This window comes from Mesoplodon mirus (assembly GCF_964341445.2).
Source record: "Mesoplodon mirus genome assembly, chromosome: 8".
Classification (NCBI taxonomy): domain Eukaryota; kingdom Metazoa; phylum Chordata; class Mammalia; order Artiodactyla; family Ziphiidae; genus Mesoplodon; species Mesoplodon mirus.
Genome location: NC_138984.1, coordinates 95,328,602 through 95,354,440, shown reverse-complemented (window position 1 = coordinate 95,354,440; position 25,839 = coordinate 95,328,602). Strand labels below are relative to the sequence as shown.

Sequence of the window (25,839 nt, the reverse complement as noted above, 5' to 3'; positions counted from 1 at the left end):
GGTACCTGGAAGATGTGTAGCATGACTCAGAGTACTCAAGATCTCTCATGGCTTTTCCATTCTCACACATGGAGATGTTTTTATTAGATTACTTGGTAAGTGATCATCTCAACTCGAAACCTTGACCATATAGGAATGCTGCAAATCAAGGTCCAAATCCCAAGTTATCAACTTGTGAAAATGGAACAGCTTGAAGCCCTGAGTATTACAATAGCAAACTTGATTAAATTATTCCCTAGATGTAGGAGCTAGACAGCCACTGACTGTCCCTCCACATGTCCACTGCTTTAATTCTTCTCAACAAGCTTGCTTTGACCACATCACATGTTATCTAATTCATACTAATTTTCCACAAGGTCTTCTCTACATCTGGTGTATATTACTTTCATTATCCTAATTAGCTATTAATTATGCCTTTCTCACAATATATAAAATGTACATGCACTCTTGCAAGAACTGTATTTGACAGATATTCACACTTACTTAACTTTAACAGCTCCACCTAAAGACAAAAGCTATAATATCAAAAATTCTTAAAGTGACTAATTAATATACAGGAGGAAAAAGTAGATTTGCTTAAAATTTTTAATTTGGATGGGCATGTGCTATCTATATTAAAAATAATGAAGATTCCATGCCACATTTTTATGGACAATTACATAAAACAGGGCACCCACAAGCATGCAAATTAGCACATGTCTGAAATTACACAAAGTCTGCCTTCTTGTCTCACTTTCACAGAAATTGTTATTATGGCCAGCTTGAGAACTGAGCTGTAGGCTCACGTCATCCTATTGTGTTTATGTAGTGAGGGAATTTATTTAAAGGGTGGAGCCAGAAATATTTATAAAATATTACTTAATGAACAATGATGTTGAGGTATAAATAAACATGTGAAAATATCTATTCATGAGTCTACTCTGTAGAAGACAGGATCTAGGGATACAAAACTGAAAGCCGGTGCCTACATTACACTTTAAAACCCATAAATCCACACATGTGGTGGAGGGATGAGCATTCTGATACATGCAGACACAAGTACAGAAGAGGGAGGGCCACCTAACCTACACTCGAAAGGGCATGGGAAAATTCTTACATAGAAGAATTTTAAGAAGGAATGTGATCAGATTTATGTTTTTGAAATGCCCCTCTGGTGCCAATGTGGGGAATGGGTTGGGGTGGGAGAAGGTAAGACTGAGACATAGATTGGAATCTGAGCCAGCAAGGCCCCGTGTAATTATAACCATTTTATCTAGTAAGTATGTTTCAGAGGGTGAACTGTCAAACATCTGGGACTACAACTTCTTGAGAAAAGACAACACCCCCAAGACAGGTGCCCTCACCATTACACGAATAGAACATTACAGATTTTCCCTCACAGAATTCTTTAAAAAGCTCTGAGAACACATAATCTATAAATTTATTAAATATTGATTGATTGGGGGCCTTATGTAATGAGTTGTGTTAGCTCTAAGAAGAATACAAACATGGAAAACATAATATCCTGTCTTCAAAGACCTTGTAATCTAACAAAGAATTAATATATCTTGGAATAATCAATCATCTTCTAGGTTACCATAATATCAGCATAGTTATATAGTTTGTCTGCATTTAGATTTTCAGCAGAAATGCATGCATATATGGATCGGTCCACAGTGGTTAAAATATAACTACTTTGGAGCAAATGGTACTTCATTAAACTATGTGTTTGTATAGCTTAAAAATATAAGTAAATAAAATACAAATACATATATTTAGTAATCAAATATGTGTTCATTTTTTGAAGTTATTACTGAAAATGATGGATTTTATAAGTTATCTAAAGACTTAGATAACAAAATAAAATTCCTTTATTTCAGAAATCCAAAATCCAGAATTTAGAGAAACCAAAGGAAAGAAAGAATAAACTAATCTACTAAATACATAGGCAGGTTGATTTCATGATTATTATACAACATACTAAGGCCTGGATCTCAGATACCAGTAGAGACAGGCATTCCTGTTCCAATGACTAAGCTAAATATTTCTAGATTTTATGGAATGCTGTAGACAGGAAGGGAATGTTCGTTTTCTTCTCAAATATCAGAGAGTATTTTGATGCAGAGATTCCATCAAGATCAATCAAGAAATATCTCTAAAAACGTGAAGGTAAGTCTCACTACCATGGCTGCTCCAACATTTCTAAAAATTGTTGCCAAATGTTGAATGGGTTTCTCTAAATCAAAACAGCCTCAAAATTATCCTTTGTCCTAAAATCTTGTCCTAAGAAATCTCTAAGACCTAATCAAGTTGTACCTTTGAAGATAACAAAGATTCATTTTCATATGCTTACATGGATGGGGAAACATTTTCATAAAGGGAAAAGCGAGGTCCAAGAGAACAGAATTTCAATAGATAAAACACTATAAGGCATAAAAAATTAACCATTTGCCTGCTATCATAGAAACCTTTTATTAACTCCCAACTGTAAATTCTAGATTCTCCTTTCATAACATCTAATAATTTTAAGGCTCTAACAGTAAAAATTAAAGCTTGGCATAATTATAAACAACCAAAAAATGGAGTTCTATAAGGAAAAAAATAATTTCTGCCTTATTTTCTGAGGAATACATTTTGACCATTCATATAAAACAATCTTAGGTAATACCTGTTTTAATTATGAATAGATGAAGTAGACTTGAGAAAACTGATGTGCTTACCAACCAGATAAATGACCATATAGTCTCAGAAAAATAACATACCAGCAAATGTATATGCTAGTGATGTGATACTTATTAGATTGCTAACAATGTCTCCTATATTCCAAGAAGATCCAATACATGAAACTAGAGAATGTGTGATTAAAAGAGAAGGACTTAATAAAAGCCAAGTTTTATGAGAAGATTTAGATTTTCTAACATAGCCAAATTCTCTACTAACAAAGACTGTGATGAGTTTTTTAAATATAAGTAGGTTTAAAGACTTTCATTTATGTGAGATCATCAAGGGATTGTGAGCAAGAATAAAAATAAAATTCAATTCTTTTTCTCACCTTCAGGTCCCCAATGGCTCTAACATGTTGTCATACTGATGAAATCTTTCTGGCTCATTCTCTTTAATACTCAAGTCCAACAATGTGCTGCTCCCACTGGGACCTCCAATTCAACTTTGTTCCCCTGTCCCTCACACACCTTCTTGCTGTCCTCTCTCCTCTCCTTACCCTGCTTAATCTTCATGGCCAAAAATATAACCACTCCCTTGCATACTCCTCGGCTCTCTCGTGCGTTCCTTCTTTGCTTCACTCTATTGGCAGACCACAACCATGGCTGATTGTAACTCTTCATCTACTCCCACCTGTAAGGTTGAACATGACTGGAAAAAACCACAACCATACTGACTCGTCTCACTTTCTGATGCAACTTAGAGCCTAACTCCATCTCAGGACCATACTGTACTTTCTCACTCTCCCACTCTCCTAGAAGACTACTTCACATCTTCTTCCTGAACTCTAAACACCACTTCTCCCATTCCAATGGAAGCTAATGCCTTTGCTTCTTACTTCGCTGATAATATTAAAGCAATCAGGAGAACTTCCAGTCCTCTCAACCACATCTGCCCAGCATCTGCAAGCACATAAACAAATGAACTATGCATGTGCCTATCTAGAATCAATCCTTTCATTTGTACAATTAATCCCACCCCTTTTGCCCTCTTTGCACTGATTCTTTCCTCTTATCTATCTCATTTGCTCTATTGGAACACACCCATCAGCATAAAAGCATGCTATTCCTCCCATCTTAAAAGAACCGCTGTTGTCATGATCACCAATAGCTTCTACACTGTTAAACCCAATGGTGAGTTCTTAGCCCTCATCTTCTTCAACTAAGAGGAAAGCACTGAAAACACTGTCATGCCTTTCTCCTTGCCCTGCTTTATTCACTTCACTTCCGGGATGCCACAAGCTCCTGTTTTTCTTCCTTACTGATTAGTCCTTCTCATCTCCTTAGTAAGCCTTCTCTTCTCTCTAACCACTTCATGTTGTAGGGTCCAGAGTGCAGACCTTAGCTCTTTTCTCCTTCTGTGATGATCTCAGCCACCTCATATGACTTTCAAACCCATTCACATGCCAAATATGCATTGTTATATTTCCAGTTCCATGCCCCTCTCCAACTCCAGATGAGTATATACAATACAAATGATTAATTGCTGTTTACACTTAAAAGCAAAATAGGTCTCTCCAGCTCAGCAGGTCCACAACTGAACTCCAACATTTTACACCCAAAAGTTGTTTCCCTTGCCCTATTGATGAAAACTGTATTCTTCTAGTTGCTTAGGCTAATGACTTTGGAGTCGCCTTGGAGCCTTTCTTTCTCAAATGCTAGATATCCAATCTTTCAGTAAATTTTGTAGAATCTGTCTTCTACTACTTCTCAGCAGATCCACTGCTACCACCTTCGTTGGAGCCATCATCTCTCACCTGGCTTATTACAGTGTTCTCTTCCTCCTGCGTCAACCTGTGGTTGCCTACTGTGTAGTCTCAACATAACAGTTAGAGTATTCCTTTTTATTACTCAGTCAGATCATGTCAATTATCTGCCCCAGACTCTACAATAGATCCCCATGCCACTTGGAGAAAAAGTCACAGGGTCTTATGTGATTTGACTCTTTTTCTACTGCTCTCCCCCTGGCTCACTCTTCCAGCCATCCTTGCCTCCTCATGGTTTCCTAAAACAACCAGGCTCATTCTTTTCCTGATGCTTTTTTACCTAGCTCTTCTTTCAGTAATGTTCTCCTCCTGGATCAGGGGTTCTCAAAGCACAGCTCTCAAGCTGGCAGCATCAGCATCACCTGGGGACTTTGTAGAAAAGCAAATTCTCAGGCCTTGTTGAAGATGTACTGAATCAAGAACTCTAGGTGGGGCCCAGCAATCTGTGTTTCAACAAGCCCCCCAGGTAATGCTGTTGCAGGCTAAAGTTGCGGACCACTGCCCCAGACATCTACATGGTAACTTCTTAGCTTCCTTCAAGTCTTTGCTCAGATGTCACCTTCTGAATGAGGCCCACTCTGCCCACCCTATTTAAAATTGCATTCTTCACTCCTTCCCCAGAACTCTATAATTTCCTGTGCTCTGCTCGCCTTTCCTTTTTCCATCACCCATATAATCCTCTAAAACAGGGGTTCCCAATCCCTGGGCCATGGACCGGTACCGGTCTGTGGCCTGTTAGGAACCGGGCTGCACAGCAGGTGGTGATTGTGGGGTGAGCAAGAGAAGCTTCATCTGCCGCTCCCCATCGCTCCCCATCACTCACACTACCTCCTGAACCATCCCCCCCCCCAGTGGAAAAACTGTCTTCCATGAAACTGGTCCCTGGTGCCAAAAAGGTTGGGGTCTGCTGCTCTAAAATACTATAAAATTTACATTTTGTTACTATTGTGCTATTGTATTACTATTTGTTACTATTGTGTATCGTTACATTTTGTGCCGTTGTTTATCTCACCACACTAGACTATAAACTCTATGAGGGTGGTCATCTTTTTGTTTCAGTCACTGACCTATATAAGTGTCTCAAACAGAACCTGACACTACATAGGTACTCAATATCTATTAACTGGAAGGAGTGGAACTTAATTGGTACAGCCAACAGGAGCTATGCAAAGAAAGCATGCCCAACTAGCAGGCAGGGAGTCCTCTGAGAGGTGGGGGCTGTGGCCCTGAGCACATAATTAACAAGTGTCACCTTATTTCACTGTAAGGGGCGCTGAGGTAGAATGCACATGTATATTAACACTCCTGACACCGGACACGCTTTACAGAACAAAGGAACAATCCGGTTAATGTTTCCGAAAGCCTCGGGTACCATGCTGGTGGGGATGGGAAATGCACTCATTATATTTTCATCTCCTCCTAAATAACAGCTAGGGGTCCTTGACAAAACTCAAGGTTAGGGCAGCTGTTTCTGGGGTTCTTACACCTGCCTTTGGATTTGTTGCAAGGGAGAGTGTTGGAGTAGCCTTTTGCCTTTCTATGTATGAGTTTTAAAACGTCCCAAACAAAAGCAAGGTAAGTTAGGAAGGAAAAAAAATATTGGAAGAAACAATCACTTTTTCAAAAACAGTCCCTCTATGTACCAATCCCAGAGCTAAGTGCTTTTTTTGACATTGACAGTATGGCCCAAAGTCATGGCTGTAACCTGCTGTTGTTGTGTTACCATGGTAGTGACAAGTGTACATGCAACTAACACAGAAACCTCTGCTAAACTGTCATTTCTGGTACAAATCTATTCTGAAGAAAGTGCACAATTTTGATGAAGCCTTAGTCATAGGAACAATGTCAAGAAACGGGACTAAATAAATCAGATCAATTTGCTGCCATTTATACAGATTCAACACAATATGTCTGTCAATGCCTGATGTTGGTCCTTTTATTGCCCTTTAAAATGGTCTCGGTGTTAGTCTCTAAAATTGATTAACCTGAGTAAAATCAACTATGCAGAATTAAAAAGAAAAAACCCTCTTTAATCCCCACCACATCAATGATGGTTGCACTAATATCATTCTATACTTTTGGCTCTTAACCATCTAATAGCTTTACTCTAGTACAACAATAAAAACTGTTAAGGGAAATGAGGAAATAGCATAGGGATTATTGCTGTTAGCATCTAATAGTCCTGATGCTTGTTTGCATTTGCTTGGAATAAGTGTCTAAGGAAAAATTAAGTTCTAAACTGAGGCTACTATTTGAAATCCCAGAAAAGGCTCCTGGGAATAGTTTGGCTTTTTTGTGACAGTGGCTTTTCTGATGAAGTACACCATTCCCTAATGAAAAAGACCTGGCACTGCTTCATACGATAAAATGTGATCAATGCAAGGAACGTGATGATCAGTTTGGGAATGAGTGTTTTAATAAAAGAAACATGAAATTGGCTGTGCTTTGGCAGGATATACCCCAAACCATCATGAGAAGCATCATCCTGGCCCACAGATGATCCCCATCACGCTACAACTGTGCAAGTTCCCACTGACATCACCGACAATGCTGGCATAGAGACAAAGGCACGATCCAAAAGCAGTCACGTTGGATTCTGCTTCTTAAAGTCATATGAAAAATAAACCAACTTCCCTGCCTCCCCCCACCCTCCAATATCTACCAGGAATAGATCTGGGGCTCAGCAGAGCTACTCGACATTTACATTTTTAGGCAAGTGCATAAACGGAGAGGGACAATAGCAATTGTGAAGAGGAAAAGGCAAATCTTTAAAAACAGTGACGCGGTAAAATGTGATAAATGTGAAATAAGGAAGAAGGAAAAAGTAGAGTTTGAATTATCTAGGTCTGACACAGGATCATCTACCATTTTGACGCTGGAACAATAGATCAGCTAGTTCAAGTAACACTTGCTTTTCACTGTGTTTTATAAAAGATACCAATGCAAGAAGATTTAAACGTATTGATAATATTGAAGTTTACATATCTGTTAATAAAAACAAGTTTACATTACCCGCATAAATGCTTGATGTGTTTTACAGTTAGTCACTCTGCTTGATACTTTTATGTTTCCTGTAATCACATCAGAAGTTCCATTGGAAGAAAAGTAAAATCTCGATGGAGACTCTGCCTTTCGGTTCACATCCAGGCTCATGTTATAAAACAAAACTGCAAAAATGTAGAGAGAATTGCAATTAGTATAATTATCTAAAGGCATTTGTTTTGTTATTTTTAAAGTGATAATAGTCAAAGTTATATAGAATACTGGAAATATATTAAATTCTCTTCATTAAATAACTTTCTAAAAACTAACCTGAAATATGAAAGCGGGAACAACTTAAAATACACATTTCAAGAATTATTTTTATAAATTAAAAAAAAAAAAAGATTTATAGGGGCTTCCCTGGTGGCGCAGTGGTTGAGAGTCCGCCTGCCGATGCAGGGGACACGGGTTCGTACCCCGGTCCGGGAAGATCCCACATGCCGCGGAGTGGCTGGGCCCGTGAGCTATGGCCGCTGAGCCTGCGCGTCCGGAGCCTGTGCTCCGCAACGAGAGAGGCCCGTGTACCGCAAAAAAAAAAAAAAAAAAAAGAATTATAAACTTTTCTCTGTTCCTACTTTTAAAATTAACATCTTTAGTTATTTGCTTAATCCTCCTACATATAAACATTTCACAGCTACACTACCAAAGTTGTTACTAATAATAAAAGTCTTGAGTTAAGTTTCAGATTTCTTCGAGTCCTTTTGTCCGTAGAACGTCTGACTGAGGAAGTACAGGCACCCAAATGTCACTTGTAATAATTTTATCTTGTGTGGTTACAGAACTTATTTCATATATGGTTGGGTTCATTTATTTCCATTTGTTTCCAATTTGAGGGGTTGCTATTTTTCTTTTTTTTTTTTTTTTAACGTGAAGTGAACACATGGTTTAAAAGTCAAACCTACATAAACAGCTGACTCACAGACATCTCCTTTCCAGCCCTAGACCCTGATTATTTCTCTTCCTTGTTTTTATTGGTTTCTGGTTGGATCTTCCAATGTTGATTTATGTAAAAATAAACAAATATATACAGACATTCTCTCAATAAATATTCTGACAGTTTGGTAAGAACTTATTTCAAATCTGACATGGTAAATGATGTGCTAAAGAAGATTTTCAATAACCAAAAAACTAAGGAAAATTTACAACAACCAAAAAAAATTCCAAGACCCATTTTACCAAGAAAGAAACAGCTATTTCTTGAATATAAAAGGGTTCTTTGTCAGACTGGTGGTTGTCAGAGGTGAGGGGTGGGGGATGGGTGACGGGATCAAAAGGTACAAAGTTCTAGCTACAAAAAAAGTCATGGGGGGCTTCCCTGGTGGCGCAGTGGTTGAGAGTCCGCCTGCCGATGCAGGGGACACGGGTTCGTGCCCCGATCCCGGAAGATCCCACATGCCGCGGAGCGGCTGGGCCCGCGAGCCATGGCCACGGAGCCTGTGTGTCCGGAGCCTGTGCTCCGCAACGGGAGAGGCCACAGCAGTGAGAGGCCCGCGTACAGCAAAAAAAAAAAAAAAAAAAAAGTCATGGGGATGTAATGTACAGCATGGTGACTACAGTTAATCATACTGTATTGCACACTTGAAAGGTGCTAAGAGAGTAGATCTTAACATTTCTTATCACAAGAAAAAAATATTTACAACTATGTATGACGATGGATGTTAATTAGACTTATTTTGGTGATTATTTCACAATATACACAAATATTGAATCATCTCATGTTTTATACCTGAAACTAATATAATGTTGTTTGTCAGTTATACCTCAACTTAAAAAATTGAAAAATAAAAGCCTTCTTTGCAAAACAAGCTACATCTAGTAGTCCACTGAGAGGTCATTCATTATATAGGAGAAATAATTCATAAGTGATATTTAAAATAATTTATATTATTCCTCAAGTGTTCATTTACATTTTAGGAGTATCTTACTCTTCTGGAAGGATTTTATCTACTTCAAGGAAACATAAGTATAAAACCTACATCACTCCTACAAACTTCAAATAAATCTTTCAACCTTCCTTTTATTTAGAAAATAAAGTCCAAATCAATTGGCTTCAAAATTACCATAACTGAGGTTCAATGCCTCAGAGATAGAGTTGCAACTGAAATAGCCATCTACAAATTCATCACCCTGAGCTCAGACAAGAGCACATGAAACAAGGGAAATAAAAATCCGTTCACAGTAAGTGGCAAAATGTCCTGGTTTTATTAAATATGCTTACTATGTGAATTATTTCTCCCAAGGAGTCATTTTATGACAACTATAAAGCATGTTCTGTAACAATGCTATGATTATTTATGATTTTCATATATTTGTTTTCAATCATTTAAAGAAATATTTGGTCACAATGGAATCGGTAGTATGACAAATACTGATTTTCCATAAAGGGAAATAGTTCTATTTAACATGTGTCTCTCAGATAATGATCAGCTTGTCTGTGTCACTGTGTTACTAGGGTCATGCTCTCCAACTGCTACTTCTTCAATCAATAACCGGATGAAGGTTTTGCCCACTGGCCTATCACTGCATCTTTAATGAGGACTTCTGCAGAGTACCATTAAAAATGAATCTTATCTATATCTGTAAGAAAAGAATCTAAAAAAGAATGAATATACATATATGTATAACTGAATCACTTTGCTGTACACCTGAAACTAATACAACATTGTAAATCAACTGTACTCCCATAAAATTAAAATTTTTAAAAAATGAATCTGATCTAAAATAGAAATACCAGGCTCATTCTCTACTTCTTATTACAGGCTAATTCAGACTGAGGCCTCTGCTACATATCTATAGCTTGGTTCAATAAGTATCTGCTACCCTTCATGATGTTTAGAAGACACCCTGCAGGGTCATGGGAACAAACAACTCTTGATAGGCCTTGAGGGGCTCAGGAAATATATGAATTATTAATGTCCAAATGGTAAACTCCGTTATGCTTCTCTTCTACCATGGGCTAGTTTCGTTAGTTATTCTAATATTAGCTTAAATATAACATAATTAGGAACATTAACCTGCTAGAAAAAAATGTAATGATTATGAAGCCACATATTTGAGATTTGAGATTAACCACAATGTTGGATGAGCCATATCAAAGATACTTTCTCCAGAGCAGATCACTGGGAGTTGCCTATGTACAGGCAAATAGGCATGGCTCTTAGGAGCCGATAGTCATAGTAAATCCTTAAGAGGTGTGTGTTATTTATGGAAATTAGAACCAGGGTCTAGACTCCAGATAAGCTTCTTCAATTATTCAAAGAGGATAGAATAAGAAAAAAAGAATCTTCCCCCTCTCAGGCCTCCAAATTAAGCCAGCTCAAGACTTCAGTGAGCCTAGTAAAACAGGAGGAGCTGTGGTGATGTTCTTTTTATTCTAAAGAGATCTTACAGATTAAGCTCAATTAGTTTACCTTAAATAAGAGAGCAAGTGATACTCTTGCTCTACTTCCTGCCATAATCTCTAAACAACTAAAGCCTTAATGTGTCCAACTCATTGGTTAGAACAAAGTGAGAATCCGGAAGATGAAGAGTAAAGGTTATCAGGTGGCTGCTCTCTCCTGCCCTAAAAACCCCTCCATGGTGAAATACAGAGAGAGCTCGAAAGATGACCAAGAGATTTATGAGGGAAGTGCACATTCTATCAGGCATTAATTTGTAAGGGCACCCTTACCGATATAACCTGGAACCTCTTTGCCCTTATATGAGAAACAGAGTGTTAGATCCATGCACACAGAAGGCAATTCATTTTCAATACAGTTAAAATGTGTTCTATTTACTGACTCAGGATGGTTTAAAGAAGCTTCGACAATCACTACAGGTCTCGTCCTAAGAAGGAAATAAAATTAGCAATATTAATTGCAGAATTATTTTTCCTTAAGATGACAGTTACATTTGTTTGGTCAGTTTCCATTGATCAAGTAATTTCATGAAACCATTTAATAATATGTGAATATATACCCAATTACATTTCCACGTATGAATCAAAAGAAATTTTCATTTAAACTTCTAAAAATATTGACTTTGATGAGTTATGTATATATCTAGGTAAGGTGGGAAAAATATCCTAAAGTTCAATAATTAAATTTCAGAGTATCAAAAGGAGTGTTATGAGGTCGCCACCCTGCTGATTTTAAAAACTGCCTCCCATCATTTAAATTAAGCCCAACTGTCATTAAGCAGTGAAATGTATCAACCTTACCTTAGCAGCACAGCAGAATCAGACCGAAAAGCACCAACTGCTACATCTGGAGGATAAAAAACAACACAGATTAATGATCATCATTAGTCAAAGAGAATTACTTTCAGCCATAAATACTTAACTACATATCACCTTTCGACTATATCAAAACACTATTTACAGAAAATTAATTAGAAGAGGTATGCTTACATCTTAAGATTCATTTCACATATGTCTGAATCTGCTCATTTACAATGACATTCACCCCTTTACAGTATAAATATAAACATTAGGATATAAACATATGACATAAAGACAGCCTTACTGAAACAAGATTCAATTTTTGGACTATAAACATTCACTCAGAAATCTCTTTTTAAATTACCAAAAAAAAACCTCTTTCTTTTCATCATTGTGTGTTTGATTTATTTTCATGAATGCTTTTAATTTTCTCCAGAACAAGGAATAAAGTGTTAAGTAACTAACAGTTTAAAGCTCAGGAATTACTTGATTATTTCTGACCCATCCTTGAATTCAAAAGAGCTTTTAAAATGAAGGAAAATCTCATTAGTAAATTAGAACTTTTCTCTACAAGTTTTATGTACTTCACAATAAAGCAGCATCCACAACAGAGTTTATTTCAATTTATAAAATATGGTAAATTTTATACTCACCTACATATCCATTATTATCTGCATCAATTTGTCCAGATATAGACTGTCCAAACATACTTAATGATTTGCTGATTTGAAGCCCTTCAATTCTCTGAAAAATAGTAAAGTTGAGTGGGAAACAGGATGTGAACACCTAATATCCCAGAGAAACAATGATTTAGTTAAATAATGAATCCTGGTACATGCCCTGGCACATTATTAACAAATGCACTGTAGTTAAGTCAAATACATGTGTCTAAGAGAAAGAGTAGTTTCCAGCTTGAAGTGGGAAGTTGATATCTATTTTGTGACAAGAAAAAAATCACTTTCTTTCCTTTGTGAGCAAAGGGAAAATTATGTAGTAAAGATCTCCTAAAACAGTCCTGACACTCTCTCCCCAGTCTTTTTTCAGGCTCTGTGTTTATTTCCCTGAGCAACATGAGTAACCAAACAAATAATAAGAAAATAAGATATCTATGATCACTTAGTGGAGCCTACTACTTAGGTTTATAATAACCACCTCATTTAGCCAGATTGCTTCCTAGTATTTGACAAGGACAGCTCAAGTCTGATATGTGCTTCCTACCCCATGTGTTTAATCTCATGTCCAGATACTGATTTATAAGTATCAGGGTTGTCCATTCTAAGAGAATCAGTATTCTTTACTAGACAAGTATGTATCTTTCATGTTATATAAAGAACAATTTACCTACTTTTGCCTAATCAAAAATAACAGTATTAGCTAATGTTTCCGTAAGAGTCCCTTTGGAAAAACTTTTCTTCTCTGCATGTGTATGTAGTTTTTTCCATGCAATGAAATGCCCTGATTTTTCAAAATGTGAAAGTAAAGTCAGAGTTAGATCAGGGAACTTTATTAAAGTGCTCTCATCTTACTCTCTGCACTAAAAGGAACACAGAGTATCACATGAGTCTTTGCTCTCCCTGTGCAATCTCCATGGAACATGGGGCTTTAGCCACAGGGCAAGACACAGTTAATCAAATCCAAATGGGCTTATCTGGAATAGTATGGGTATTACCTCAGAACATAAATTTGATGAAATGCAGAGAGAATGTCTTTAATAGGTTAAATACAAGCTAGAATGGAAGTGAACCAGAACTCTTATTTATGAAAAAAAATGGTTTCAAAGAGTTATTAATGACCTTAAAAATGAGGCCATCTACTGTTATTATAAGAAAATGGTGAAACAGTATTAAGTATTTGAAAGACCAAATTAAAAAAAATAAGTCCACATTAATGCTGGAAGTTTTAAGAAGGATTTTATTACCAATGCTTCTTTTGTAAGTATTAATAGAATAGTATTATCCTACCTGTGAGAAGGCTGACGAGATCCCATCTGCTCGGCCGTTGTAAATATAAATAGCACCTCGCAAGTCATCTTCCTGTGGAGCTCCAATAGCAACATCTATTCAAGAATTTAAATGACAGAAAATAAATTCTTAATGCAAAGAATGCAACTCTGAAAACTAACCTTCATGCTCTTTAATTAATATCACATAAGAAAACTCCTTATCAAAAAACACTTTTCTCACTGGACAGAAAAAAATTATAAAATACTGTTACTGTCATAACAATGTAGTGGATTGTACAGATAAGTCTGTGTGTGGAAGAAGCTTAGAGTCTTAGGGTCTTAGAGGCAGGCTAACAGAATGGTTAAGGACACAGGTCCTACAGCCAGGTGGCCAGGCCTGACCCCAGCACTGCCCTCGTGCCCAGCTGTGCTATGCTGGGCCCATTTCTTAACCTCTCTGTATCTCAGTTCCCTCACCTCAGCACAGGTTTGTAAGAGAACTCATCCTTGGCATAAAAAGATGTAACTCATGTGAAGTGCTTAGAGCAGTGTGTAGCACATAATAAGTTATTATCATCTATAAATACTATAACCACAAGAACACTTATTTTGAGCTCTAGGTTTTACTTTATTTGCAAAATGACTTCTGAATTAATTCCTGTTCCAATGAAAGTAATTAAAGTATCTGTTAAGGGTATGTTTTCACATAAGAAAACCAAGAGAAAATAGAAACTATGAATAACATGATTGCTTAAGTGCTATAAACACAAAGTACATTGTGACCGCCTGGATGGGGGGGATAGGGAGGGTGGGAGGGAGGGAGACGCAAGAAGGAAGGGATATGGGAACAGAGGTATATGTATAACTGATTCACTTTGTTATAAAGCAGAAACTAATACACCATTGTGAAGCAATTATATTCCAATAAAGTTGTAAAAAAAGAAAAAAACAAAGTACATATAGTACTAAACTATTAAGAAGGCCCAGATCAATTTAATTCCAAGCAGAAGATACTGAAGTATATTCGGTCTTTGGCTATCTTATGTATAGATCCAAACTCTTACATCCTAAGATGACACTTGGATGTATTATATAATATCCTAAAGTTCTACCTATCATTATAGAAATAAGGAGAATACATGTTATTAATAATAATGTTTTTCCATGCCTATGCAACACCATTGGGACAAAACATAGAGAATAAACAGAGATATCTGACAACTGTTTTTACTTTCCATTTGAACATTTATTTCACTGTTAGTATAAACCATAACAATTATCATTAGTATGATCATAATAATCTTATCAGCTAGTATTTATATACTATTTACAATGCAGGCATTGCGCTCGAGGCTTTACATATGTTATTCATGTTATTTTCACATAACCCACTGTAACCCGTGTAACTCTCACAACAGCACTATCAAATTCTTTTTGATCCTCACTTTTTATAGATGAGGAAACTGAGGCACAGAATGTAACTCACTCAAGGTCACCGAGCCAGGATGTGGTAGAGTTGGGATTTAAACCCTGCAGTCTGGCTCCACAACCTTTGCTCTCCATCACCATGTTCTATAAAATCATCAACAATAAAGTTATGACCAACATTCTCCCCTCTTAGCACCTGTTCCTCTTCTGTGCGAAAGAAGTGCTCAATATATGATTTGATAATATATAAGCATTTCAGGAGCACATAGAATAATACAACATATAGTTTACAGTTGCAGAACTTTATTATGGTTCTGCTCAAAAAAATATTCAAACATATAGTCTAAAAGTCAGATGACAGGGCTCAAGATAAGAAAACAAAAATAAGTGGTCTTGCCAAAAGCATTTTATGGCTAAAATGCTATCATCTGTCTGTCTGGTCACATTGGTTGAATAGGTTTGTCTAGTACCTATTTAACTTTCTCATACTTTTGATGAAATTTTTATGCTGGACTCTTGCCAAATTGGTTATCTTCTTAGAAAATGGCTTGTTTTGCTTTTCTAAGGACACAGGAAATATATTCTAATTTGTTTCTTTTGAAGAACAATAAAAAAATGATGTCATGAATGCCAAAATTACTGAGGTCTACTATGCAAAACACCACAAAGCTGTGCATAGTAAAAGGACATTAAGTCTGATTTGCATCTAAGACTGGAGAAGGAAGGAAAAAGAACAGGTGGGTTTTTCATCTCTTTTCTACACAATCCCACACACTCTGCCATGAACGTGAAGTAACTTCACTCATATCCCAGCAAAACAAACTAAGTTAGAAGATGGGGAAAAAGAATAGGGAATCACATAATGAAAAATTGAACATAGATGCCCTGCTGGCTCACCCAGGCAGATAGAGTGAGACGGTGGGATTAAAGACCTCAGTGCAGAGCTAGGACACACTGAGCCGACTTCCAAATCAGCATGGTCTTGGCTAATATCTAAAATGTAGAAAACACAGAGCCATGGGCAAAGCAGAAATGCTATTCAGCCATAAAAAAGAAGGAAATCCTGTCATATGTAACAACCATCTGTGTATGTGCATATGAGAAATGAAAAATCATTCTCAAATATTTTAATACATTCAAAATAGTGAATACTCTTCCCCAGATGTGTCAATTAAAAGAGGATGTGGAAGGAACTATAAGTAAAATAAGTATTTTACTAAATGATGATTTTGTTTTTAAAAGAAAGAATTTTACTATTTTATATAATATATATGAAATATCAAGGTGCAAAAAACATGTTTTTTTTTCACAGATATTTATTAATTAGGTTGGGTCTAAATTTACCACTTATATAATGCTTATTTTTTCATGTCTTAATCTTATATTCCATTTGACTGTAAAACTATAAAAAGGAGTGCCACTATTTCCTTCATTTACATTCATTATGGCACATACTCTATACCTGGCATGGTACAACTGGCAAAAAATAAGTCCTCAATAAATATCACAGAATTGCTGAGTACTTGTGAAATGTAACATCATAATAACATTTTTCAGATATTTTAATGTAAAATTTTATGTGTAATCATAACCATAGAAATATATATGTATACTTTTTATCTCTTTTTGTTTGAAAAATAGTAAAATAAATCCAGAAATGGTAACGTTTGTATACCAAATTACACTATCTTACATTCAAGAGGGCTCACTGGAAGCATATATTCAATAACCAACTAGCTTTCTCCTTGTAGAATAACATTTCATACATTTAAAGTAGAATGAAGCATTTAGGCATAAGAAGATATTAAGAAAGTGAGAATTTACAGTACTCCCTCACTTACGTCCAGTATCCAAGTAAGTTTTGACCTACTTCTACCATATACCAATTGCCAATGACCATATCTAGAAGACAGTTCTGAGCCCTGAAAATATCGAATACTTATTTGCTGAACTCGAGGAATTATACACTCTCCCTTCAAACCCATTCATCATTTTAGGCACAGTTTTAATAGATTTAGTTACCACTTAGAACTAGACTGAACAAAAAGCAAATTTTAAGAGGGAAGGCTGGTAGAGACAGATACTTCAACAGCAGGACTGATATCTAGGCAACAGTAACAGTTCTGATGAGACCATCTATTCCATTATTGAAACGCACCCCTATTGAGTGGTAAATATCCACTGTCCTTGACTCTTCCAGTTGCCCCCTTACCACCGCTCAGGACTCTCTCCTGGGATCCCCAGGAGATCCACAGGGCAGGTGAACAAGGAAAGCCTGACACAGCAAGGGGGCTTTCAGAGCCTGGCTCCAGCTCTGTGGCCAGCCTCTGTTGGGTTTTGTCAGTGTCTTTACTACACTGATAGTTAACTACTGTTATCCAGTGAGTCTATGATGCACATTTTTTTCCACATTCCTGAAATCAGGGTCCTTCTTAAAACAGAAAAAAAGTGAGTCGCAGTTTAAGAGGCACCATTTTTTCAGGGGCACATAAAATAATGACTTATAATAAAACAACATAATCAATGGTGCCTTAGAAGCAATGAAATAAGGTATGTTGAATATCATTCTATATTAACAGTAGTCAAGAATCAACAGCTGGCAACTGAGAAGAAATCAGGGATAACACTAAAGAAAAAAAACTTAGCACACCAGTCTGCCTCCATTTTCTATAGAAAGGCAAACAACATAAAACTCCAATTATATTCTTTTCCATGTGCCACTTTAAAAGTGGAAATCATGTACCAAATTGGATACTTTTAATTACCTTCAAAGCCATCATTATCAATGTCGCCAAGATTGACTATAGATTCCCCAAATCTTGCAGCATATTTGTCACTTCCAATGAGCTCTATTTCCAATTCATTCATTACTGCTCCCTAGATAGAAAGGGGGAGAAAGGTGTCATTATAACACAACTTTACACATGATTTACTGTTGTAATTGGGTATGGATTTTTTCTTAATGCTTCAAACGGTTTGGACAAACTATAGCCTGAGCTTTAGTACACACATCTCAGTTCAATTCAATAAATATTTGTCAAGTGTGTCAACACATATAATAGTATGATTAGAGCTCAGAGGACAAAAAAAAATTGTCAAACTCATGATCCCTAGCTTTGAAAATCCAATAAATCATTTTGATAATTCAATTTAGCAAATATTTAGTGAGTTCCTAGTAGAGGCAATGCACTGTGTAAAGACTGAATGGGTGAAAGGGGACAAGGCAGTGTGTGTCTAAGACACTCCCTTTCCTGAAGAAGCCCCCAGTTACAGAAAAGGCATAGTCCAAGCATGTAAATGACTTAGAAGTACAGACTGCTTTGCAATATCGACAAGCAAGGAGAGCATATCTAATTGTGAGAGCCAGCAGAGATTTCAAAAAAGGAGGTAGTGGTCAAGGTGGCTACTGAAGGATGGGCAAAGTTTTGATACACAGAGAAAATAATCAGCAAAACACAAATTGCAAAGACTTTGGCTATATCAACAGTATGTGCAATGAATGAGACCGAAAAAAGTCAGACTGCAGTCTTATGGGGTGGGACTTTGAAGGCTGGGAGAAATTTACTCTCAACTTGGAAAACAAGACAGAGCCACTGAAGGTTTCTGAGTTGAGGAGTGACACGACTGAAGCTGGCCTTAGTGATCTTTTTCCAGCCACTCAAGCATGGATTGGTCAACTGTTGTCTCTGAAGTTGGAAGATGAGTTATTACAATTAGACACTCAATAATGTTTCAACAGGAGCTGTTGCAGTAACAGCTGCCAGACCTCTTTCCAAACTCTGATCATGTCACTCCCTTGTATTAAAAACAAAACCAAAAACAAACCCCATGCACTGCTCATCATAGATCCTTCCCTCTTCTCAAACAAGTCTGTTCATTCCCATAGTACACACGTTCTTCTCCTTGTGAAGTGCCCTTCACCTTTTATTTTCCAACTAAAAAATTCCTATACTTGTTTTGCTCCTAGAGAAATGCCTAATTTAAAGAGCAGAAAGCAGAAGAGGCGAGGACGAGAAGGTGCAGACCTAGAACAACACAAAGGCACTGAAGTTCCAAGGGGAGAGTTTCAAGAAGTGGTGATCACTATTCTTCAAGTATCCTCCAGGCACAGAATGGTGACCAAGAGTTCACTGGGGACCCCTGAGAGCTCTTTTAGCAGAAGTAGGTGGAAGCCAGATTCATTCAAGTATCATTCTTTCGTGAGTTCATTCAAAAACAATTACTGAGCACCAACTTGTCCAGGACTCTTTCAAGCCCTGAGGAAACAGTAGTAAATAAAACAGATGATTCCTCTCCACATGGTGTCTACACTCCAATGGAAGAACCGACAAACAACAGCAAACCAAACCAATAAATATATAATATAATGTCAGGTAGTGGTTAGTATCTTTTTAAAGTTAAGAAACAGGAAGTTGGAAGGCAACAAAAGAAGAATAACTTATGCAAGAGGTTTTAAAAGCTGAAATCAATTATAAAATTAACCCCAGTATTCAACAGAAATGCCCTCTCTTGAGTGATGTAGAAGTGAGGGGCTAACAAGAGGATAGTCAAATGGGTAGATCTCCTCCCTTGCCCTTTAAGCAAAGGCAATTCACTTTTATCTGTTTTTCATATTGGGATTGCTTAAGATTTCAGTGGGAAAAACGTTTCTATTATTGCCTTACTTTAGGTATATATGCTACTGTTTAAACTGTTCTCAAAAACTTTAGTTTAAAGAGAAAGAAAAGTATGCAGCTAGCATAAGGAAGACCATTTATGGATAGGAAAATGTGAAATATCTATATAAGACAGAGTAATGCCTGATTTCACTACTAATGAGATATGAATGATCACTTCATAGATGATATGCTTTTACTATTAAAATTAAGGTTTAAACAGTCTAGGAAATCCCAGCACGAAAATAACTTCCCTGCTCTATATTTGGAACATTAAGAATCTCCCAGCTTTGTAAGGCTGAGTATTTTCTCTCTTAAATTGTAAAGAGTTTAGCCTGGTGCTTAATGTAAATACTTACTAAATGCTCTGAAACAACTGATTTTAAAAAATACCTTCTGGAAACAGATTTTACTTTGTTAAATCCCAAATGAAAATGCTGTGACTTAAGAAATGAACCGGGCTTCCCTGGTGGCGCAGTGGTTGAGAGTCCGCCTGCCGATGCAGGGGACACGGGTTCGTGCCCCGATCCCGGAAGATCCCACATGCCGCGGAGCGGCTGGGCCCGCGAGCCATGGCCGCGGAGCCTGTGTGTCCGGAGCCTGTGCTCCACAACGGGAGAGGCCACAGCAGTGAGAGGCCCGCGTACAGCAAAAAAAAAAAAAAAAAAAAGAAATGAACCAACTTTCTCACAAACCTGTTCTTGCTCTTAAATCAAAGAAACAGGCCAAGAAGACCCCATTAAGGCCCTATCAATTATTTCTTTTGATTTGATGCCAGGAAGATAGACTGTCAAGATAAGGCCAGCAGAACTCTTTAAATTGAATTATCAAGTGGTCAGTTTCTAATCCAAAACACCCCCCAGAATTGAAAACTCAACCATAAGCAAGTAAACACCTATTTCTACAACTACTGTATCTACTTTGGAATAAACAATGGCAATTTTACGTTCTTATCAGGAATATAATCTATATAAATTGTGCAAATTAACATCTTATCAAAACATATCTTGTTTCCAATTGTTTTCAAATCAAGAACTTAAAAACATTTCATAATTTATCTTCTACTTCTAGTAATGTTTTTTGTTTTTTGTTTTTTTGCAGCACGCGTGCCTCTCACCGTTGCGGAGCACGGGCTCCGGACGTGCAGGCTCAGGGGCATGGCTCACGGGCCTAGCCACTCCGCGGCATGTGGGATCCTCCCGGACCGGGGCACGAACCCGTGTCCCCTGCATCGGCAGGCGGACTCCCAACCACTGCGCCACCAGGGAAGCCCTCTAGTAGTGTTTTATAGTTACCAAATTACATAGGGACATTCACCACCAAACCAATAGGACATTCACATTTTTAGGGCTATATAAAAATCATTCTTTCAAATTAGAGTTGCATCATAATAAAACTGGAAGAAACTTCAACTACTTGAGTGAACACATACAAGCTGTGCATAGAGAAACTCCAGACAATTGATCTTATACTTTTGAGATATCAAAATGGGACAGTGGCCCATTCATCATCATATTCCATTTCATTTCTAAAGCATCAGTACAATACCACAATTTTTACTTTCATCAGTTATATAAGCCTAAAAATCTATAGTCTCAGAACTTTGGAATAAGAAAAGCATCAGTTTCAATCAAAATCCCATACATGGCTTCCAACTTGCAGCCAATCAGACTTACAGAGCCAGAGTTGATGTACACAAACACTCTTCCTTCCTCCCTGACGGTGCTCTGCACGGGAGCGCCCACAAGTAGGTCTGAGAAGCCATCTGCGTTGAGGTCCACCGCACAGATAGAAGCTCCGAAATAAGACCCAAGCTGCTCCAAGGCAAACCAGATCCAGTCATTGAGAAAAAAGCAGAATTACTCACCAAAGCCCTCAGTGATACCAAAGGTAGAGACATATTACCTTTTTACCTTTCATTTCATGTAAGATATTTAGTTCTTTTGCATCAATGCTGAATATGTATGCCTGCAATGGGGAAAAGAATTCGGAAAGGTCAGACTGCTATCACATTAAAAATGTTTCAGTCAATCAAAACACTAATCTTCATAACTTGTAATTGCCCAAATATATTTTTGAAAAATCCTTTTCAGAGTGATACAAAAGGCTTAGGGAACCAAGTTCACATTAAGATGCCCTCCTTGAAAAACTACCTTCTCAGGAACCTTACTGTTTCCTTAGAGAGCACAGAAAATACATATAGCTGCTTCACTTCCTTGTACAGCAGAAACTAACAAACATTGTAAAGCAATTATACTCCAATTAAAAGAAAAAAAAGAAAATGTTGTTTGTCTCAATCTTCAAAGTAATGTTCATGCAGCAATGTAACAAAAACTAGAACGAGAAATAATGTTTTGTTCTTTCTAGTCTTACCACAATTGTACCAGGAATGTAGCTGCCTTGATTTGCCTTCAGCTATAAACTTATTGACCAATAAATGTATTCCTTGGACATCTTGAGACAATTCTATCTCAGAAACAATTACTCATAGGAAAGAAGAGCCTCATTTGATTTATGTAGTCTTCCTGAAAGCTTTCCTGCTCAATTTTATCTAAAAGCCATACAACTTTCACCCGTTTTACCACTAAATGCAGCATACTGCTCATCATTTCCAGCTTCATTGCTTAGAATTTCTGCAGTTCCTCCTGTAATATCTTATTCTCTCATGCAATCTATATGAACCTTTTTGAAGAAATAAATATAAAAATGTAACTCTTACTTTACCAATCTGTTCATGTTGAGGGGCTCCTCCAACTACTTCGGTAGTGTGCCGACTCCGAAAATGACCGGCTCCAACAGAGTATCCTTCAAGAAAATGGAGACAAGTATGAGAATCATCATTCGCAATGGGTAAAATTCATTATCATAAATCCACTTATAGAATGGATCCTAAATCTATTCATAATTAAATGAGACTGAATTCAAAATGACTACAGTAAATAGAGTTTTAAGAATAGCAATACTCAAAATTGGTTTTTATATGCTTTAAGCAATTATTAATCTGTGTGTTAATATGGCTTATATATTTAAGTCTTAGAAACTAAAGATAGCACATTTACATGTGGTTTGTTAGTCTCTGTATATTAGGACATGGTAGTTTCTACGATTACAACAGAAATATTTTAGCGTATATAAAATATAACATTTTGAACTTTAAGTAAAAAAAAAAAAAGTCTTCTTAAACTTCAACTTTTCTTGCCCTGAAACCTTCCTATTGTGATAAAATTGTATGATTACACAAAAGGTAAAATATTCTTATTTTATTATGTGATAAAAGGCATAATACTGTTACATTTTAAAAATAATGTTTCAAGATATCCTTCGACCATAAACAAGCAAATGCTGAACTGTAAATGAACTCCCTCCATTTTAAAATAAATTCCTTCTGTATGAATGGGGGGGGATTCACTTCAAATGTGAACAGCCTATACTCAGAAGTAATTATAATAAGAATGATAAAAATAGTTATGCTCTGGGAAATATTCTAAGAACTTATGAGGCAAAGGTCAATGGGCCATTTTTAGACCCATATTCTTCATAATGTTACCCATTGTCTAGAATGCTGTCCGTAGTCCCACTGACTTTCAGTTGGTCCTTGAGGAAACTATACTTACTCATCCATTCATGATTAAATGAGTTAATTCATGTAGAGTGCTTACAAAAGTTCCTAGGAAATGACAGGCACTCAATAGATGCTATCTTTATAATAACAAGTTGACTGCATAAAGATATAAGCTTACAAGTGATTTACTGTAAAAGAGGAAGCTAAGCCAGGAGTTCCAACCTAAGAATTATATATTGATAATAGTTACATACGTAAAATATTAAGTTAACTGAAGTTTCAGAGACTATATCCTTAAAAAGGGAGTTTCTGAAATGGCTTTTTAATTACTACTGGCCATTTTGATCTTTTTTTTTTTTTTTGGTATGCGGGCCTCTCACTGTTGTGGACTCTCCCGTTGTGGAGCACAGGCTCCGGACGCACAGGCTCAGTGGCCATGGCTCACAGGCCCAGCCGCTCCGCGGCATGTGGGATCTTCCCAGACCGGGGCACGAACCCGTGTCCCCTGCATCGGCAGGCGGACTCTCAACCACTGCGCCACCAGGGAAGCCCCATTTTGATCTTTTGAAGATAAAATTTCCCTTATTTATAATTACTAGTATCTGTAAGGCAGAGATAATTCGAGTTTGTCCATTTTTATAGTACCTAAATAACTTCCGAATTTCACTTGATTGTGTTTGTCTAAAAAAGCTTTGTATTTATTTGTAGTTATATTGTAGACAAAAAGAGAGCCAGTCCAATAGGATGATCCTGGAGCTCCCATCACAATTAAGTCCTGTAAGAAAAAAAAATTTATCATCATTTAAAAGTTCAATCTCACCACCCAAAACCTCCTCCAGATACACGCTTTAATAGTGACAAAAATACATTTTTATAAATTTCTGAAATGTAAGCATTTTATGAGTTTAAAAACACATCAACAAAGCCAGAGAAGCTAGCTAATGAATTTTCACCTAAAATGAGAATTTCAGAGAAGAAATGCTGAAACTCTCACTTCATGCTCATGAGCAGACTTTAAAATCAAAGGTAGAATCACTGAACACTAGAGTCAGCTTTGGGGAGAAAGGCAATGTGGTTTTCTATTAAAGTAAACCCTATCTGGGTAACTCATTAGTGCTCATTACAGAGATAATTGTGTGTTGCCAAAGAGTAAAAAATGGACTTAATTTATTTCAATTTGCAGAAAGCTAATGAATAGGTTCCTTAATAATGTTAGCTTGGAAAAAAACAACTCAAATGAAATTGGCGCATACTTGATGATAAACATAGGAATTTTGAAGAAAGGAAAGAGCAGACACTTGTCTGGTGAAATATGAAAACTTTTCAGCAGTTAAAGCTATGTAACATTTCTAAATTTCCTAAACAATCCAAACTTTGAAAAAAAAAGGTCAATTTAAATATAAAGAAAGCAAGCATTATTATTTTTCCATACTAGGCAATATGTAAGGAAATTGTTAACCCAAGGCTTGATACAACCTGTCTACAAAGATTTAGAAAACATTCATAACTTCATAATGGGTTGTTGAGAGAAACTGGGAGATTTAGGAGTTGAGTACAATTGTGATCTTTCACTGTGTATGTGATAGTGTTAGAAAAAGAATAATATAGTTTGGGACCATATCTCCTTTAAGAGGATATTATTAAGTTCTTAAATCTCCCAGTTCTCACACTTCTAATTAAAAGTGTTAACTCATATGCTTCCTCTCCACCCCAATTTAATAACTAAAAATAACATAGCTATTTTCAATGCTTAAATTAACAAATAACTACAGCTACTTTTGATTTCTATTAAATTCTTCATAAAAGTAACCTTCTTAATATCAATCTTCTAAGTCAAATTAAAATTCTATATGTAAACATCCATAGCAGCTATTTTGGGACAATTACCTCTGTGTAAAAACTAGATATTCCAGCTTGACATGATGCAAAATTTTCTCCAAATTTTCTCACATAATCTAAAATAAAGTAGAAAAACAATTCACGATTTCATTTTAAAACAGACAAAATCTGCATAATTTTATTTATAAATCCTTATAAGTATACCTTTTAAGAGCTCTTTTACAGTATTATTTAAAAAAATAGTAAGTGGTAAAATTGAAGGTCACAAATATCTTCCATGTTGATCTTCAAAATATCCTTGTGAAATAGCAATAGAAAAATCTACCCAGCCTCTTTTTCATGGGAAGAACATGCAGCATACACTCAAAAAGTTGTCAGGTGAGTATCTAAGACAGAGGTAGGATTTGTGGTTTCCAGTTCAGGTTTCCATTTAAAATAGGCTTCCTAGATTTTTGCCTGGCTGAAAATAACAGAGTCAAGATCTGCATGGAGATGGAGGGTCTCTTCTTACAAAGCCCCCATGAATGGTTGCTTTGTGAAACTTACTAGGGGCACAAAACTTGCTTTTCCTGAAGAACTGACATAAGTAAACCTCTATGAAGATACAGGACCACATCTTCGTTTTGGCTTTGCTAACCAGAAATGTTAAATAAATTGCTGTCATTTATAATGACCACTCCCTGTCATGCTTTCATTTCTTTTTATAAC

At 36.6% G+C, this 25,839-nt stretch overlaps 1 protein-coding gene across 1 annotated transcript in view; it reads right to left on the bottom strand.

Annotated features, from left to right (window-relative positions):
* Nucleotides 1-25,839, bottom strand: part of ITGA4 (integrin subunit alpha 4) — an 86,317-nt gene that overhangs the window by 34,697 nt on the left and 25,781 nt on the right. The window contains exons 5-15 of the mRNA XM_082631179.1: nucleotides 25,180-25,247; nucleotides 23,938-24,067; nucleotides 22,450-22,535; nucleotides 21,636-21,698; nucleotides 21,407-21,544; nucleotides 17,841-17,952; nucleotides 13,667-13,761; nucleotides 12,359-12,449; nucleotides 11,706-11,751; nucleotides 11,178-11,332; nucleotides 7,478-7,632 (exon numbers count right to left, since the gene is read on the bottom strand). Coding sequence (XP_082487305.1) covers nucleotides 7,478-7,632; nucleotides 11,178-11,332; nucleotides 11,706-11,751; nucleotides 12,359-12,449; nucleotides 13,667-13,761; nucleotides 17,841-17,952; nucleotides 21,407-21,544; nucleotides 21,636-21,698; nucleotides 22,450-22,535; nucleotides 23,938-24,067; nucleotides 25,180-25,247 — 1,139 coding nt within the window. The remainder of the gene's footprint in view (nucleotides 1-7,477; nucleotides 7,633-11,177; nucleotides 11,333-11,705; nucleotides 11,752-12,358; nucleotides 12,450-13,666; nucleotides 13,762-17,840; nucleotides 17,953-21,406; nucleotides 21,545-21,635; nucleotides 21,699-22,449; nucleotides 22,536-23,937; nucleotides 24,068-25,179; nucleotides 25,248-25,839) is intronic.